The sequence below is a fragment of the Liolophura sinensis genome, chromosome 6 (genome assembly GCF_032854445.1).
Source record: "Liolophura sinensis isolate JHLJ2023 chromosome 6, CUHK_Ljap_v2, whole genome shotgun sequence".
Classification (NCBI taxonomy): Eukaryota; Metazoa; Mollusca; class Polyplacophora; order Chitonida; family Chitonidae; genus Liolophura; species Liolophura sinensis.
This window is the reverse complement of record NC_088300.1, coordinates 11,183,673-11,199,989: the sequence shown is the minus strand read 5'-3', so window position 1 is coordinate 11,199,989 and position 16,317 is coordinate 11,183,673. Positions and strand designations below refer to the sequence as shown.

Genomic DNA, 16,317 nt, shown 5'->3' with positions numbered 1-16,317 from the left:
TTTTACTCGCCACAACACCCGGTGGATCTAAAAGTATGACTAGGTTATTGATCTGAACTGAAAAAAATTTCTTAGTTTAAGCCTTCTCCGAATTGTTGCAATAAGTCACTTTCGCATTCAAAAATGGAAAAATGTTTACCCAGTTTGCACTAGTTTAATGCTTGTGTGGATTTATTAGTGGTGACACATGGGAACACCCACCAATATGGCTGAAATACTGCCGATGTGGCGTTAAGTCATAATCATTCATTCAAGCCCTACGTATTACAACCTATCCTAGTCTCTGTAGCATATTTTGTGTGTTACAACCAGCCCCAATATGTGTTCAGTAACAGGCCCGGTTTGTTACAACCAGTCCCAATCTGCGTATTCTGTAACATACTCTGTTTGCTTTAACTGGTCCCATTTTGTTTTCTTTTTCACCATAATGCTGGGGGCCGTCGTATAAGTGAAATATTCTGGGGACGGCGTAAAACTCCAGTCAAATAAATCAAATAAAGCGATGTGTGTATTCTGTAACATATATGAACTGTGTTTTTTTCTGGTCCAAACTGTGTACTCTGTAACTACCGTGTATTCTGTCTAGCTGTTATAACTAATCCCAATACGTGTAGCCTACTGTGTAATCTGCATGACATTCACGTGCCTGATGTTACAACCGCCCTATGTTGGCGTGTTACCGACGAATTCTCTCATTGCCACTCTGGGAAATATGGAAGTACATGTATAGGCGAATACGGGGAATCTAGATTCCCTGTACAGGATTGGGATTGAATCCACGTCTCGTGTGACCAGGCCATTGAAAGGCACCTCATCAATCTTTCAGGTCTTAAGCGTGACCATTGATAATTTAAGTGCCCTTATATATACATACGGCCAGGATACAAGCTTCTGACGTAGAGCAGGTCTTAAGGCATAGATCAGCCTCAAAGCAAGAAGCGACATCTCCATTAAGTCATCTCACAGTTAAATGAGTCTTTATACATAAAAAGAGACAGAACAATATTCTCCCGTTATAGGCAGGTAAAGTTGTGTATTCATATATTTCACCTCGCCACACATTATTTCATATGGGCATTATTAGGCTCACATATAAATAACGGTTAACTTCTGTTTATGGCCCATTAACGCCAAGCGAGGAAGTTACAACCTCCTGTTTTTTTACGGTCTTAGGTGTGACCCACCTTGGAGAAGTAAGGTTCATGTTTGACGTGTCACCAGTTTCACCTTGCAGATACATGGTTCATGTTTCACATGTCTGTCAACAGTTTCACCTTGTAGATGGAAGGTTCATGTTTCCCATTCTATCACCAGTACCTCCTTGCAGATGTAAAGTTACACATGTCTGATAACAGTTTCACATTGTAGATGGAAGGTTCATGTTTGACGTGTCTGACACCAGTTTCACCTTGAAGATGTAAGGTTCATGTTTCACATGTCCGTCAACAGTTTCCTCTTGTAGATGGAAGGTTCATGTTTCACATGTCTGTCACTAGTTTCACATGGAGATTTAAGGTTCACGTTTCCCATGTCAGTCACCAGTACCTCCTGATTGCATGCATGAATGATTGGAGTGTGTTCTCTGACATTTACCCTGTGGTGTGTTGTAGCTTTTCATATTGGTTTCAACTTCTGTGATGCTTGATTGGTGTATCCCATACACTTCCACAACACTTCTCTTATAATGAACTGTTGTTCTGACTGACAAATGCGCTTATCGCCCGGTCTTGGGCCGGGTGCTGTTTGTGTGCAGCTCTCCAGAGCTCCTTGGTCGATGGCTCATATGAGGAACCTCCAGGTAAACTGAGGTGGGTCTCTCATTGTCCTGGGAAACGGGCGACAAAGATGGCGGAGATTTTGTTCCAAAAGATGATGATCGTGGTCGAGACATGAATCTGCCGGAATCTAGCTCCTCCAAGTCCGGAGTTCTACGTTGTAACTCGCCCATTTCAGTCATGAGCGAGGCCCGTCTTCGGTCTAGCCGATCCACCTTCTTTTTGTACTTACTGTACAGAGATTCTTGCTTTGTTTCCAGACGCTTCTCCTCTGCAGCATTCCGCCGCATTGTTTCTAACTTCCGATCAGCCATGATAAACAGTGTCAAGCTTTTACTTGACTAAAATTACCTTTGGACAGGTCACATAGCTGGTATTGTGCTATCGGATGATATAGGCGTTGCCCACGAACTCATTCAACAGATTGAGCTTGTTCACCTTGACAAAGTAACGCTAACAAGATAATACAAATCCTACACCTGTACAGAGACACAAGTTCTGTTCGAGTTGACTTTGTTTTGGCAACAGCCGTTTAGGCGATTCGTGTTTCTGTATAAAGTGGTATCACTCAACTACACCTGTATAAACCCCATGATTATAATGTGGCGGAGATCTTGGCATCATGCATCATTGACTTGCCTTGGCAGACATTGATACGCGAACTGTTAGCCTATCGTCTTGGTACATTGATTTTACTATGACTACTACCAATGCACCATAAACTGTTAATATTCATTCATATATTCATTCTCTTTAGATGAAACGATGTTGTAATTTGTTTTTTGTGTTCTTTTCTGAAATGTGTGTTTAATGATAACAAAGTCCACCTAGACCTTTTCAGACTTTTCAGATTGGCCCAGCTGTTACAAAGCGTATTAAACGTTAACCCAGGCTTAATTGTTAATACCAGTCTGCAACGCACATAGTGGGGTATGAGGCCGAGTGGTTGAATCTCTCCGGCAGTACATGTACGTGAAGGGTCTCCCAGCAACCTGCGGATGGGCGTGCGTTTTCCCAGGGTTCTCCCCGGTCTCCTCTCACACAATGCTGGCCACAGTCGCAAAATATTCCTATCAAATACATAAATAAATGGACACACCCCAAACTGACAAAAGTTGTATCTTTGATCAAAGCTGGGTATAGGGTTTATATGCTCTCTTCCCATGAACGTTGGCCCAGTTTCCTCCCACCAAAATAATGGCCGCCGACATATAAATGATATATTCTTAAGAACACCAATCAGATAAATAAATAAAAAAATAAATAAATAAATTAAGTGCTACTTTAGTTTGCACTAAAGTTTTAAATAAATAAATAAGGTAAATGCTACTTTAGTTTGCGCCAAAGTTTATGCTCATCCCAAGTCCTAACGCAAATGTTGAACAACTGCATGACCCTTGGTGTCCTGGAACGTGCACTTGTCAAATTTTTACATGCACATGCCAAGAAATCTCACTTACACACGAGAAAAATCTCCCGAGCACTCGAGAAAAAGGTGGAGAGAAGTTTGCGACTGTTATCTCTGTTGGTTTGTCTGTCCGTCTGGCATGGATATCGTGATTTTGGACTGTCTGTCCACCACCTTGTTTCTGTTGTCTTGACTGTTTATCTGGTGTCGAGGTCATGCCTTGTGTATTGCCTGTCGGTCCAATACGTTATCTACGTTGGCTTGTCTCCTTGTCCGTCCAAAACATTATATGTGTTGGCTTTTCTGTCTGTCTGATATGGATGTCTGGTTTATAAACGGTCTGTCCATCACGTTGTCTCTGTTGGTTTGCCTCTCTATCTGGTATCAATGTCAGGTTTTGTATACTGCCTGTCTATCACGTTGCTCCTGTTGGCTTGTCTGTTCATCTGGTATGAATGCCAACTTTTTAAGTACCTGTCAGTCCAGCACGCTATCTCTGTTGGCTTGTTTGTCTATCTAGTGTGGGTGTCATGTTTTTGGACTGTCAGTCGGTCCAAAACGCTTGTCTGTCTGTCTTTCTGTCTGTCTGTCTGGTAAGATTGTCATCTTTTAGTTCAACAAGTTATCCACTTGTGTCATTAGCTGATAGCAGACACTTCTTGGCGTTAGATTCGTCCTTAGATTATTAGCACCTGTCCATACAAGTCAGACTATAATTTTATTCATTTTTATTTGGTTAATAAATTACAAGTAAGGAGCAAGATATATATTATTGTTCAATATTACTTATATCTGGACAGAAAACGGTATTTTGGGGCGTTAAGAAGCCCATAACTTTAAGCAAACTGCTGTAATTCCTAACCAAACTGTCCAGCCATGGTTGACTCCGGTAACATAAATTTAATCTGTCAAGTCTGTTTTGCTAGTGCTATTGGAGAGGCACAAGTTGAAGAAACACCATCTGAAGTTTATTTAAGACCACTATATATAACACGTCAGGCCTATCTTGATTTGATATTGACGTCAACCCGTGATCTGTTCTCCCGTAACACACTGTAAGCTCGTGGTGTGGTGATACAGTATGTGAAACACACGTGACATCCTAACATAATTTCTGTTGACATCGTGCCTGGAGTGCTGAACCCAGCTCACCTACTGTAGAAGTTGTCGAATTGCCTGGTCACTGCTCGTCAGCCGTCTTACGCGTCCTTTGAGGTTGGCGATGACGTTCGCACCGAACCCGTCTAGCAAGTTGACTGGGGGTATGAAGTAATGCTTCAGGTTACCGCCATCTAGACAAGTACACAAGCTCTGCAACAAATCCAGGAACCTTTCCGCCATATTGGCGTCCCTCCAGTCCCCGTCGGCGGCATGATGCAGCACAAGGTTCTTGAAATGAAATGAGGTCAGGCAACTCAGCGTGGCATCCCTAGTGCGCATGTACTTCAGGATCTTCAAACATTTACGTCGGCAGCCCTGGTCGCGATCAATTGTTGATAACATGCTCTTCTCGTCAAGGGATGTGGATTGACGCCAGAATAGGGAGGTAGAGACCCCGCCAATACTGCGTTCTGGGTTGTCAGCGTAACTCTTGTATGGTTTGGCCACATAGAACTGGTCATCTACAACAAACGTTGGGACTAAATCCACCTCGACGATATGGTGTTTGTCTTGTATCCTGAGCATGACAGCCGGTCCGTGAGCCAACAGTTTCACTGGTACAGGGAAGTTCAACTTATTCAGCTGTGTCTGCACCATTCCTGTGAACCGCTGCCTCACTTTTCCCGGACTCAAAAACCTATGGTCGCAATCCAAAAAATCTGAATATATAGCCGCCGATGGTTGCAAGGTTGCGTAACCTGGCGTCCTAGTTTCAATCTGCAGACCTCCTTCCATATTTCCATTCAGTAGAACCATCACGTCAAACTCGTCAGCTTGTATAATCTTGGTGCCTTCATATGAGCTTCCGGTGTATTGAAAATTACGGACGATGCCATGTTGCATTTGTAAGCCTTTAAGCAGCGTCTGGGTGACACCCTCCATTGTTCTTCTTGATTTCTTCAAGTCCTCCTCGTCTACTCGAATCTTCACCGACAATTCGGAGAGAATGCGCTGAAGCTCTTGTCTGTACAGGAAACAAAAATAAAACAAAATAAGAACCAACAATCTTACCGGCGAAATGATCTTTAACGGAGAATATTGATCAATATTCAAGCCGAAGCATACGACTGTCAAAAAAGCTGGTAAAGACGACACATACAAATCAATGAGTGAGTGGCACACACAAACCACAAAACTGGTAAAACGCACAAAACTTGGTAAAGTCGACACATACAAATCAATGAGTGAGTGGCACACACAAACCACAAAACTGGTAAAACGCACAAAACTTGGTGAACGCGACACATACAAATCAATGAGTGAGTGGCACACGCAAACCACAAAACTGGTAAAACGCACAAACCCGATGAAGACCACACATGCAAACCCCTGAGTGAGTGGCACACGTACCGAAACCACAAAACTGGTGATGACACATAGCAATCCCTGAGTCTGGCACGCGTACACACGCGTAACTGTCGTCTGGTGAAGAGTGTGAGTGTGTGACACGCGTACACACGCGTATGTGTCGTCTGGGGAAGATGACACATACAAATCCGTGAGTGTGTGACACACGCAAATCACGAAACTGGTGAGACACACAAACCCTGGTGAAGATGACACATACGAATCCCGGAATGAGTGACACAAGCAAACCACAAAACTGGCGACACACACAAACCCTGGTGAAGACGACACATACAAATCCCGAAATGAGTGATACACACAAATCCTGGTGAAGATGACACATACAAATTTGTGCGTGAGTGACATACGCAAACCACAGAACTGGTGAGACATACAAACCCTGGTGAAGATGACACATACAAATCCCGAAATGAAAGACACACGCAAAACACGGAACTGGTGAGACACACAAACCCTGGTGAAGATGACACACGGGGCCTACAAATCCCTGAGTGTGTGACACAAGGAAAACCACAGAACTGGTGACACACACAAACCCTGGTGAAGATGACACATAGGGCCTACAAATCCCTGAGTGTGTGACACAAGGAAACCACAGAACTGGTGACACACACAAACTCTGGTGAAGATGACACATAGGGCCTACAAATCCCTGAGTGTGTGACACAAGGAAACCACAGAACTGGGTGACACACACAATCCCTGGTAAAGACCACACGTACAATTTCCGGAATGAGTGACACACGCAAAACACAAAACTGGTGAGACACACAAATCCTGGTGAAAATGACACATACAAATCCCGGAATAAATGACACACGCAAACCACCAAACTGGTGATGATGACACATGCAAATACCTGAGTGACAGGCTCACGCAAAATACTGAGAAAACAAACACACAGATGGTGGGAAGAGGATAGGGGTGGGGGGGTAGGGGGGCAGTTGAACAATTGACCGACAAGAGCCTCATAATGCAAATATACATCAGAAGATAACTAGCAAACCACCTAGTGTAGTAAACATGTTGCTACAAACAGAATTCAATTTTTATTTTTCTTCACTCATCCGTCCCCAAGACAGAAAATATATTCTGACAGAATTTTGTTTTCGGTGTGCTCTGCATATCAAATTGGCTGCACTCGCCATCATATAGTATAGTCAAAGTCGAATAGCCTACTGAAATAGGCCTATAGCGTGTAATTGTCTACATATATGCAGCCCTATCTTTTCAGCTCATTCGACAGTGAAAATAGCTGCACCGCTTTATCGCCCCCAAATATACGACCTTTCGCCTAAAAGGACAAATATGTAGGCTATTTTGTCTGAGATTCCCTGGCATAAGCTGGCCCTTGGCTGTCCCTATATTGCAACACACAAACAGCATTCTGGTGTGCCTGGAAGTTTACACGTAGCCACTGCCATTTACTTTCGTTTTCGTTTGCAGTCTTTTCAGTAGGCCTCTAAAAATATAATCCTTCTTGATCCATATTTCCTTTCAAAATGCCACTTGACACCATCATTATCAAATCCCATCTATAATACAACACCTAAATTAGAATCAGGATAAATAGATGACACAATATCATACCTGTTTACTGCCATTTTCTCCTGGATCCTTTCCGTCAATGGCGTAGTACTTGATGGCTGTACACCTTACCAGAAGACAAGCGAGGGCGCATGACTGTCAACCACGTGATTTTTACAACCAATGGCCTCAGCGTGTGACACACGGGTCGAAATCCAGCAGTTGTGCAACATAGCTCGCTCATTCATAGCGTTTGGATTCTTCGCAAGGACCAGGTGACAAATAACATATGGACCTAGATTTTTTTCCATTTCTAAAGTTTAAAGCACTACAGGGCTATGAAGCTATCATATTTGAAGGTTGGGCACATTCTGATCACTTTTTTCAGAAACAAAATCTTACCTAAAAGCCATAATTTTATTATTCATGCTAAAATCTTATTCAAGTCCTACCTCGCCTGGATTAAACTGGGTTTGTTTTCACCGCCAATACTCCAGTCAGGTGCCTAAAGAGCGTGCAGGCGATTCGTTCAGAGCAGCTATGACATCACTTCAAAAAATTTATTCACTTTAAAATTTCATTACTAAATTGCCACGGTTGATGGCTTACCCCAGCCATCTCTATGGTGTCCAAGGCTAATGATATAATTAAATAAATACAAGTACAGAATTGGTAAAATATAAATCTTATATGTCTTAATACTGGTCTACTGTATTCGAGAATCAAGAAATGTATTTTCAAATGAAAAAAATATTTGATTGATGTCTTAGGCCGTACTCAAGAATATTTCACTTATACAATGGCGGCCAGCATATTGGTGGGAGGAAACTGGGCACAGCCACTCACGACCATCCACAGATTGTTGACAGACATTTACACTTACGACCATGAAGAACTCCCCCCACCCCCTCATACACACACCCACTGACATGTTTGAATGCATACTCCTCAGAGTGAAGCGAATGATGCATGCAATTATCGTTCCACTATTAGGCAAATTACACCTTTTGACACACATACTGTATAATTGTTTAGGATCAGTCTCACCAGTAATGAATCAGAGGGAACCCATAATCAGCAGTGATGAACAAAAGAATTTCTCAAACAATTAAAGAATGTACAAAATATACTAATTGCTAGTGATGTCAGTAGTTATCTCCGTCATATGTGCTGTGAGGAGTATGCATTCAAATATGGCGGTTGGAGTTAGAATTTATCCAGTTTCCACTAATTTCATGCTTGTGTGGATTTATTAGTGATGACACTTGGGAACACCTACCTTGATCCGATAGCTGAGACGACTATGACTACGGACAGACAAATTATTTGGTGCCCAGCAGTAATATATTAAAGCCCCCAAAAGAAAGTACAGAGGTGTTCAAGGTAAGCTTATGGAACAAGACAGGACTGTGATAGTATATGTAAACACAGCCCTACAGAGTTGGACGCAGATGTGTCTCGGGCAGTTGAACGGCGAAGATGATTGACATCGGAAAATTCACATTAGGTAGATCGCGTCGGGCCTGTATCGCTCATGCCAGTAGTCATGCATGCCATCAAATATTGCCCAAAGGTTGATTTACTCCGTTTGGCACATCTACATACATATGATGTACAGTGTACTTACAATGCACTAATGTTTATGAAGAATGTAGGCTTTCTGATTAAGATGATTATGTATCTATACATGCATTCCATAAAGGTAACCTGAAGTGACACCGCATAGACCGGCAATGTCGGCTTGAACTCCGGCATGCCTGCTTTAGCTCCTTTTTTTTTATCATAACCGGAAAACTATACCAAGTATCCTGACGTTTTTTCTATCTTTACTGGTTTAGGAGATATTGCAATTTTACTAGATGATGAGCTTTATTAACAAAAATATTGAGTTTTTGAATGCATTTTAAAGGCAAACCTATCAGTGGTCCGGTAGGTGTACAGTTAAAAGTGCATGCGTGCTTTGGGTTTAACGTACTTAATAATTTTTCAGTCATATGATGATGAAGGAGTCCATAGAGTACTTGTAATATGTCTCCTTGTAGCAGGTCGGCTTCCATCGCTCTTTTATCTAGTGCTGTTTTACCGAAGGCAAGCAAGCCTTGTCCTATCCCCATCATGCTGAACGCCAAGCGAGAAGCTGCAACTTCCTCTTTTAAGGTCTTAGGTGTGACTCGACCCAGGATTGACCCTGGATCTACCGCTCCCGAAGAGGACGCTCTACCAACTGTGCTAGCGGGAAGGTCATTAAAAAATGAAGACCTTCAGCTGATCTATCTACTCCCATAAAGCAGAATGGGAGATACCAATTCTTCTAATTTTTTTTGGACACCTGGTCTGCTCTTTTTAGCAAATATAATTTGCTAATATTAATTTTAACAGGAATATTCAGTTTCTTTTTGTTACATGGTTAGTCCATCTAATGAACAACATATGAATTATATCAACCCCCACCCCCACCCCAATACACACACAATAACACCTTGTTCACAGCTGGGTTTACAAAGACAATTACAATACATGTACACATTGCATAATTCTGTAAATAGCTATTTTATTCCATTTTCAAGCTATAAAGGATCTTGGTATCATGCATCACTGACTTGGCTTGGCAGTTAATACCAATCTGCAACGCACGGTCTGAGGCCGAGTGGTTGAGTCTCTCCGGCAGTGCATGTACGTGGAGGGTCTCCCAGCAACCTGCGGATTGCGTGCGTTTTCTCTGGGTTCTCCCCGGTCTCCTCTCTCTCAGTGCTGAGTCAAGAATCAAATACATAAATAAATGGACACACCCCAAACTGACAAAAGTTGTATCTTTTATCATAGCAGGATATCGGGTTTATATGCTCTCTTCCCATGAACATTGGCCAGGTTTCCTCCCACCAAAATAATGGCCGCCGACATATAAATGATATATTCTTAAGAACACCAATCAGTTAAATAAATAAATAAATGCTACTCTAGTTTGCATTAAAGTTTTAAATAAATAAATAAATAAGTAAGGTAAATGCTCCTTTAGTTTGCACCAAAGTTTATGCTCATCCCAAGTCCTAACGCAAATGTTGAACAGCTGCATGACCCTTGGTGTCCTGGAACGTGCACTTGTCAAATTTCTACATGCACGTATCAAGAAATCTCACATGCACACAGGAAAAATCGAGACATCTGGTGATGTCAAATAAAAGTCTGAGTGGATACCGGTACATCATGTTCAGATACTCATTGAAGGAACCAATTGTTAGTTGCAGTATAGTCTGAGAATCAAGTCAGAGCTTTACTCTGATGAAATCATTAAAATTTTTCCCATTCAGAGTTTGGCAATAACCATGTCGGTCCAACACGTTATCTCTGTTGGCTTGTCTGTCTGTCTGGCATGGATGTCAGGCTTTGTGTACTGCCTATTGGTCCAACACGTTATCTACGTTGGCTTGTCCCTCTGTCCGTCCAACACGTTATCTCTGCTGGCTTTTCTGTCTGTCTGATATGGATGTCTGGTTTGTAAACGGCCTGTCCATCACGTTGTCCCTGTTGGCTTTTCTGTCTATCTGGTATCAGTGTCATGTTTTGTATACTGCCTGTCTATCACGTTGCTCCTGTTGGCTTGTCTGTTCATCTGGTATGGATGCCAACTTTTTGAGTACCTGTCAGTCCAGCACGCTATCTCTGTTGGCTTGTTTGTCTATCTAGTGTGGGTGTCATGTTTTTGGGCTGTCAGTCGGTTCAACACGTTATTTCTGTTGGCTTGTCTGCTTGTCTGTCTCTCAGTCTGTCTGGTTGACCAAAGAAAGATATCCGGATATCCAAATCCATTTGTGTCAGCTGGTAGCAGACACTTCCTGGCGTTAGATTCGTCCTTAGATTATTAGCACCTGTCCATACAAGTCAGACTATAATTTTATTCATTTTTATTTGGTTAATAAATTGCACGTAAACAGTAAGATATATGGTATTAATTAATATTATTTATATCTGGACAGAAAACGGTATTTCTGGGCTTTAGGAGGCCTATATCTTTAAGCAAACTGCTGTAATTCCTAACCAAACTGTCCAGCCATTGCTGACTCTGGTAGCATAAATTTAACCTGTCAAGTCTGCTTTGCTAGTGCTATTGGAGAGGCACAAGTTGAAGAAACACCATCTGAAGTTTATTTAAGACCACTATATATAACACGTCAGGCCTATCTTGATTTGATATTGACGTCAACCCGTGATCTGTTCTCCCGTAACACACTGTAAGCTCGTGGTGTGGTGATACAGTATGTGAAACACACGTGACATCCTAACATAATTTCTGTTGACATCGTGCCTGGAGTGCTGAACCCAGCTCACCTACTGTAGAAGTTGTCGAATTGCCTGGTCACTGCTCGTCAGCCGTCTTACGCGTCCTTTGGGGTTGGCGATGACGTTCGCACCGAACCCGTCTAGCAAGTTGACTGGGGATATGAAGTAATGCTTCAGGTTACCGCCATCTAGACAAGTACACAAGCTCTGCAACAAATCCAGGAACCTTTCCGCCATATTGGCGTCCCTCCAGTCCCCGTCGGCGGCATGATGCAGCACAAGGTTCTTGAAATGAAATGAGGTCAGGCAACTCAGCGTGGCATCCCTAGTTCGCATGTACTTCAGGATCTTCAAACATTTACGTCGGCAGCCCTGGTCGCGATCAATTGTTGATAACATGCTCTTCTCGTCAAGGGATGTGAATTGACGCCAGAATAGGGAGGTAGAGACCCCGCCAATACTGCGTTCTGGGTTGTCAGCGTAACTCTTGTATGGTTTGGCCACATAGAACTGGTCGTCTACAACAAACGTTGGGACTAAATCCACCTCGACGATATGGTGTTTGTCTTGTATCCTGAGCATGACAGCCGGTCCGTGAGCCAACAGTTTCACTGGTACAGGGAAGTTCAGCTTATTCAGCTGTGTCTGCACCATTCCTGTGAACCGCTGCCTCACTTTTTCCGGACTCAAAAACCTATGGTCGCAATCCAAAAAATCTGAATATATAGCCGCCGATGGTTTCTTCGGTTGCAAGGTTGCGTAACCTGGCGTCCTAGTTTCAATCTGCAGACCTCCTTCCATATTTCCATTCAGTAGAACCATCACGTCAAACTCGTCAGCTTGTATAATCTTGGTGCCTTCATATGAGCTTCCGGTGTATTGAAAATTACGGACGATGCCATGTTGCATTTGTAAGCCTTTAAGCAGTGTCTGGGTGACACCCTCCATTGTTCTTCTTGATTTCTTCAAGTCCTCCTCGTCTACTCGAATCTTCACCGACAATTCGGAGAGAATGCGCTGAAGCTCTTGTCTGTACAGGAAACAAAAATAAAACAAAATAAGAAACAACAATCTTACCCGTGAAATGATCTTTAACGTAGTATATTGATCAATATTCAAGCCGAAGCATACGACTGTCAAAAAAGCTGGTAAACACGACACATACAAATCAATGAGTGAGTGACAAGCGTAAACCGCAAAAATGGTAAAACGCACAAAACCTGGTAAAGTCGACACATACAAATCCCTGAGTGTGTGGCACATGGGCGCAAAAAACGACAAAAAACTTGTGGCAAACAAAACGTGGTAAAGTCACCAGTAAATGAGTGGTACACGTACGCAAACCACAAAACTGGTGATGACACATACAAATCCCTGAGTGTCTCACGCGTACACACGCATAAGTGTCGTTTGGTGAAGAGTGTGAGTGTGTGGCATGCGTACACACGCGTAAGTGTCGTCTGGTAAAGAGTGTGAGTGTGTGGCACGCGTACACACGCGTATGTGTCGTCTTCCCCAGACAAATCCCTGAGTGTGTGACACAAGCAAACCACGAAACTGATGACACACACAAAATCTGGTAAAGACAACACATACAAATGCCTAAATGAGTGGCTCACGCAAACCACAAAACTGGTGACACACACAAATCCTGGTGAAGAAGACACACACAAATTCCGGAATGAGTGGCACACGCAAACCACAAAACTTGTGAGACACACAAATCCTGGTGAAGATGACACATACAAATTTGTGCGTGAGTGACACACGCAAACCACAGAACTGGTCACACACGCAAACCCTGGTGAAGATGACGCATACAAATCCCTGACTGTGTGACACAAGCAAACCACAAAACTGGTGACACACACAAATCCTGGTGAAGACGACACATACAAATCCCGGAATGAGTGACACACGCAAAACACGAAATAATATAATATAATATAGTATAATTATCGAGCCGTCAACGCGGACATGATCTTTACAGCAAAGAAAATAGTCCGTGGCCAACCCTTCGGACAGGTATGTCGAAAAGAGATTGCAGTGCGATTAATGGGCCCAACGAGGCATGCACGCAGCGTTGTGGTGAGTTTGCCGAGTTATTTGTCTCTGAGTCGGAAACCAGCCTTCCAAATTCGAGGGTTTCGACAAGCAGGGGATGCCCATCATGTTTTTGTTCGCGGCATGCACCGCGTGTGACAAAACCGTGGACAGTGACAACGGCGCTGGCTCTGGTAATGAGAATGACACAAGGATTCAAAGTGGACTGGAAAAGCCTAAAACAAAAGCCGGCAGCAAAACAAAAAAGAGAGAGACCGCCCAGAACGAGGCCGAAGCCCCGCATGCTAAGAGGCTCCGTGGTTCAAATAGACAAACTGCCTACCCTAGTGATATGACGGAGGCCGACATGCTGGCCTTCAGGATCGGGCTCGGAATAGCTGACATTGTGGACACGAGCCAAGACCCAATATCCACTCTGCAAGTGGAACATGAAATGGTCAAGCCTGTCGACTTGCATAAGGAATGTGATTTCATTTCAAATAGGAACGGTGACGAAAACCACGTCGTCCCAGACGTGTTCATTAACACGCAGGCCAATAAAGCACCCGCCGAGCACAAAGTGGCCGAATTCCTTAGCAAAGCGACCTCACGTCAAACGGAGATTGCAGATTTGCTAAAACAGTTTGAAATTCCACAGAACTGCGAAGTATTAATCCCCTCTAAGATCAACCCAGAAATCTGGGGGTCGCTGGACGGCCGCGTGAGGGGTCACGACATTTCATTGACTAAGGGGCTCCTCGGGGATAGGAATCTCATCGTTGAGACGCCTTGCCCGCGCACTAGGAATAACGAAATCTGAGGTGGAGGTGTCCCACTGCAGGGCGATTGCTTCACGGACTTTGGCTATAATGGCAAACTGCTTCTTCAACGTATCTCTGCCAAGACGGTTACAGATTCGGCCCCACGTGGCTGGGAGATATGTGCCATCATGTGCGGCGGAGGCGCCGACAACACGATTGTTATTCGGAGATAATATCCGAGACCGCGTTAGTGAGATTGACAATATCTGGAGGGTGAGCAGGAAAACGGAATTCCGGCCGGCAGGAAAGCCAATCTCAAAAAACTGGGCAAAAGGCTACCGGGGCGAGGTCAGGCCTCAAGAGGCGACCGGCGAGTCAACAGCCGATAACCCGGTACCAGGTGCACGTACCGACCCAGGAACCTGCTAAGCGGGGAAGCCATGAGCTCACAAACCAGAAGGTAAAGGTAAACAATAATTTCATTGATGAAAATATTAAAATGATTTGCCAAACTGGCAGAGATTGACGGCAGATAAATGGATTCTGCAGAACGTGAAGGGCCACAGAATTGAATTTGTAGAGATACCGGCTCAACATGCTATGCCCGCTCCAATCAAATTTAACCTAACAGAGGTGGAAATTATTGATGGAGCTTAAAATTTTGATAGACAAAAAAGCTATTGAAGTCTGCTCCCCTGTTCCTGGGGAGTCCTTATCTAATATTTTTATTCGCCAGAAAAAGAATGGCAAATACAGAACTATTTTGAACTTAAAAGGCTTGAACAATTTTGTTCAGTATTACCACCTTAAGCAAGAAAAACTAGACGTAACACTTGAGCTCATCAATGTGGGGGATCATTTTACGTACATAGATTTACAGGACGCCTACCACAGCATTCCCATAGATGAACGCCACCGGAAATATCTCCGCTTCATGTGGAAAGAGGTCACTTAACAGTACACTTGTCTCCCTTTGGGTTTGTCTTCTGCTGCGAGGGTATTAACAAAAACTCTAAAGCCTTTGTATGCAAGATTACGCCAGAAAGGCGTAAGATGTATTTACTACATTGATGACTCCCTGATTATGGCCGGCACCAAGAAAACTCTCCAATCAGCGGGATTCGTTCCTTGGCTGGAGAAGTCTGTCCTTTCACTCACCAAATTAATCTCACATTTAGGGTTCATTATCAATTCAGATATGATGACTTTTAGCTTGGGAGACAATAAAGTGCAAAATGTATTGGAAGCTTCCTGCAAAATACTGAATTCAGATAAGGCCACCGTTCGGCAGGTAGCGAGCCTGATAGGCATAAACACATCTTCTATGAAGGCAGTCAGACTCGGCTCTGCTACACTATAGATATTTATAGGCCGATAAAAATGCGGTGCAGCATCAGTCAGGTAACTACAATGATCGCATGTCTCTATCAAATACTGGTAGACAGGACATATCCTGGTGGGTTAATCATGTGACAACAAACAATGGTACTCGGTTTAGAAAGCCTTCAGTTAATTATACCCTGAAAACTCATGCCTCTAAGCTTGGCTGGGGGGCAGTGTGTGAAGAGTTAACTGCAAATGGTAGATGGACAAAAGAAGAATCGGTAATCAATGAGCCAGAGATGCTGGCAGTTCAGATGGGGCTTATGCTTGGGCAGAGCACCGGTCTTGCTACTTGAGTGCTACCTTTATTCCTGGAATACAAAATATCTTGTCAGATCGATTATCAAGGTCTTTCATTACTTCAACTGAATGGAAGTTAAATCTATTCCAATTCCTGGTGTCCCATTATTTCACCCCTGACATTGATATGTTTGCATCTCGCTTGAATGCTCAATAAAGTGTGTATGCTTCACTGCTGATTTTGAGAGTCGTGCAGAAGATAGCCTCTGACAACATCCAAAGGGCTATCCTGGTGGTACCATTTTGGCCGACGCAAGTTTAGTTCCTGAAGCTCCTGGATGTTATGGTTGCACTACCGGTAATATTGGCTCGG

The 16,317-nt window shown here is 43.3% G+C and overlaps 2 protein-coding genes across 3 annotated transcripts in view; both read right to left on the bottom strand.

Annotated features, from left to right (window-relative positions):
- Positions 1–4,335: 4,335 nt before the first annotated feature.
- Positions 4,336–4,941, bottom strand: LOC135466890 (cyclic GMP-AMP synthase-like receptor 3). The gene has a single exon (XM_064744644.1). It carries the CDS (start codon positions 4,939–4,941, stop codon positions 4,336–4,338), a length of 606 nt encoding a protein of 201 aa, XP_064600714.1.
- A 5,487-nt stretch (positions 4,942–10,428) lies between these two features.
- LOC135468955 (cyclic GMP-AMP synthase-like receptor 3) overlaps positions 10,429–16,317 on the bottom strand; it is a 91,598-nt gene continuing 85,709 nt past the window's right edge. For both annotated transcript variants that reach the window (XM_064747448.1, XM_064747447.1), the window contains exon 2: positions 10,429–12,547. In XM_064747448.1, the coding sequence (XP_064603518.1) occupies positions 11,566–12,547 (982 nt within the window). In that variant the 3' untranslated portion in view covers positions 10,429–11,565. The remainder of the gene's footprint in view (positions 12,548–16,317) is intronic.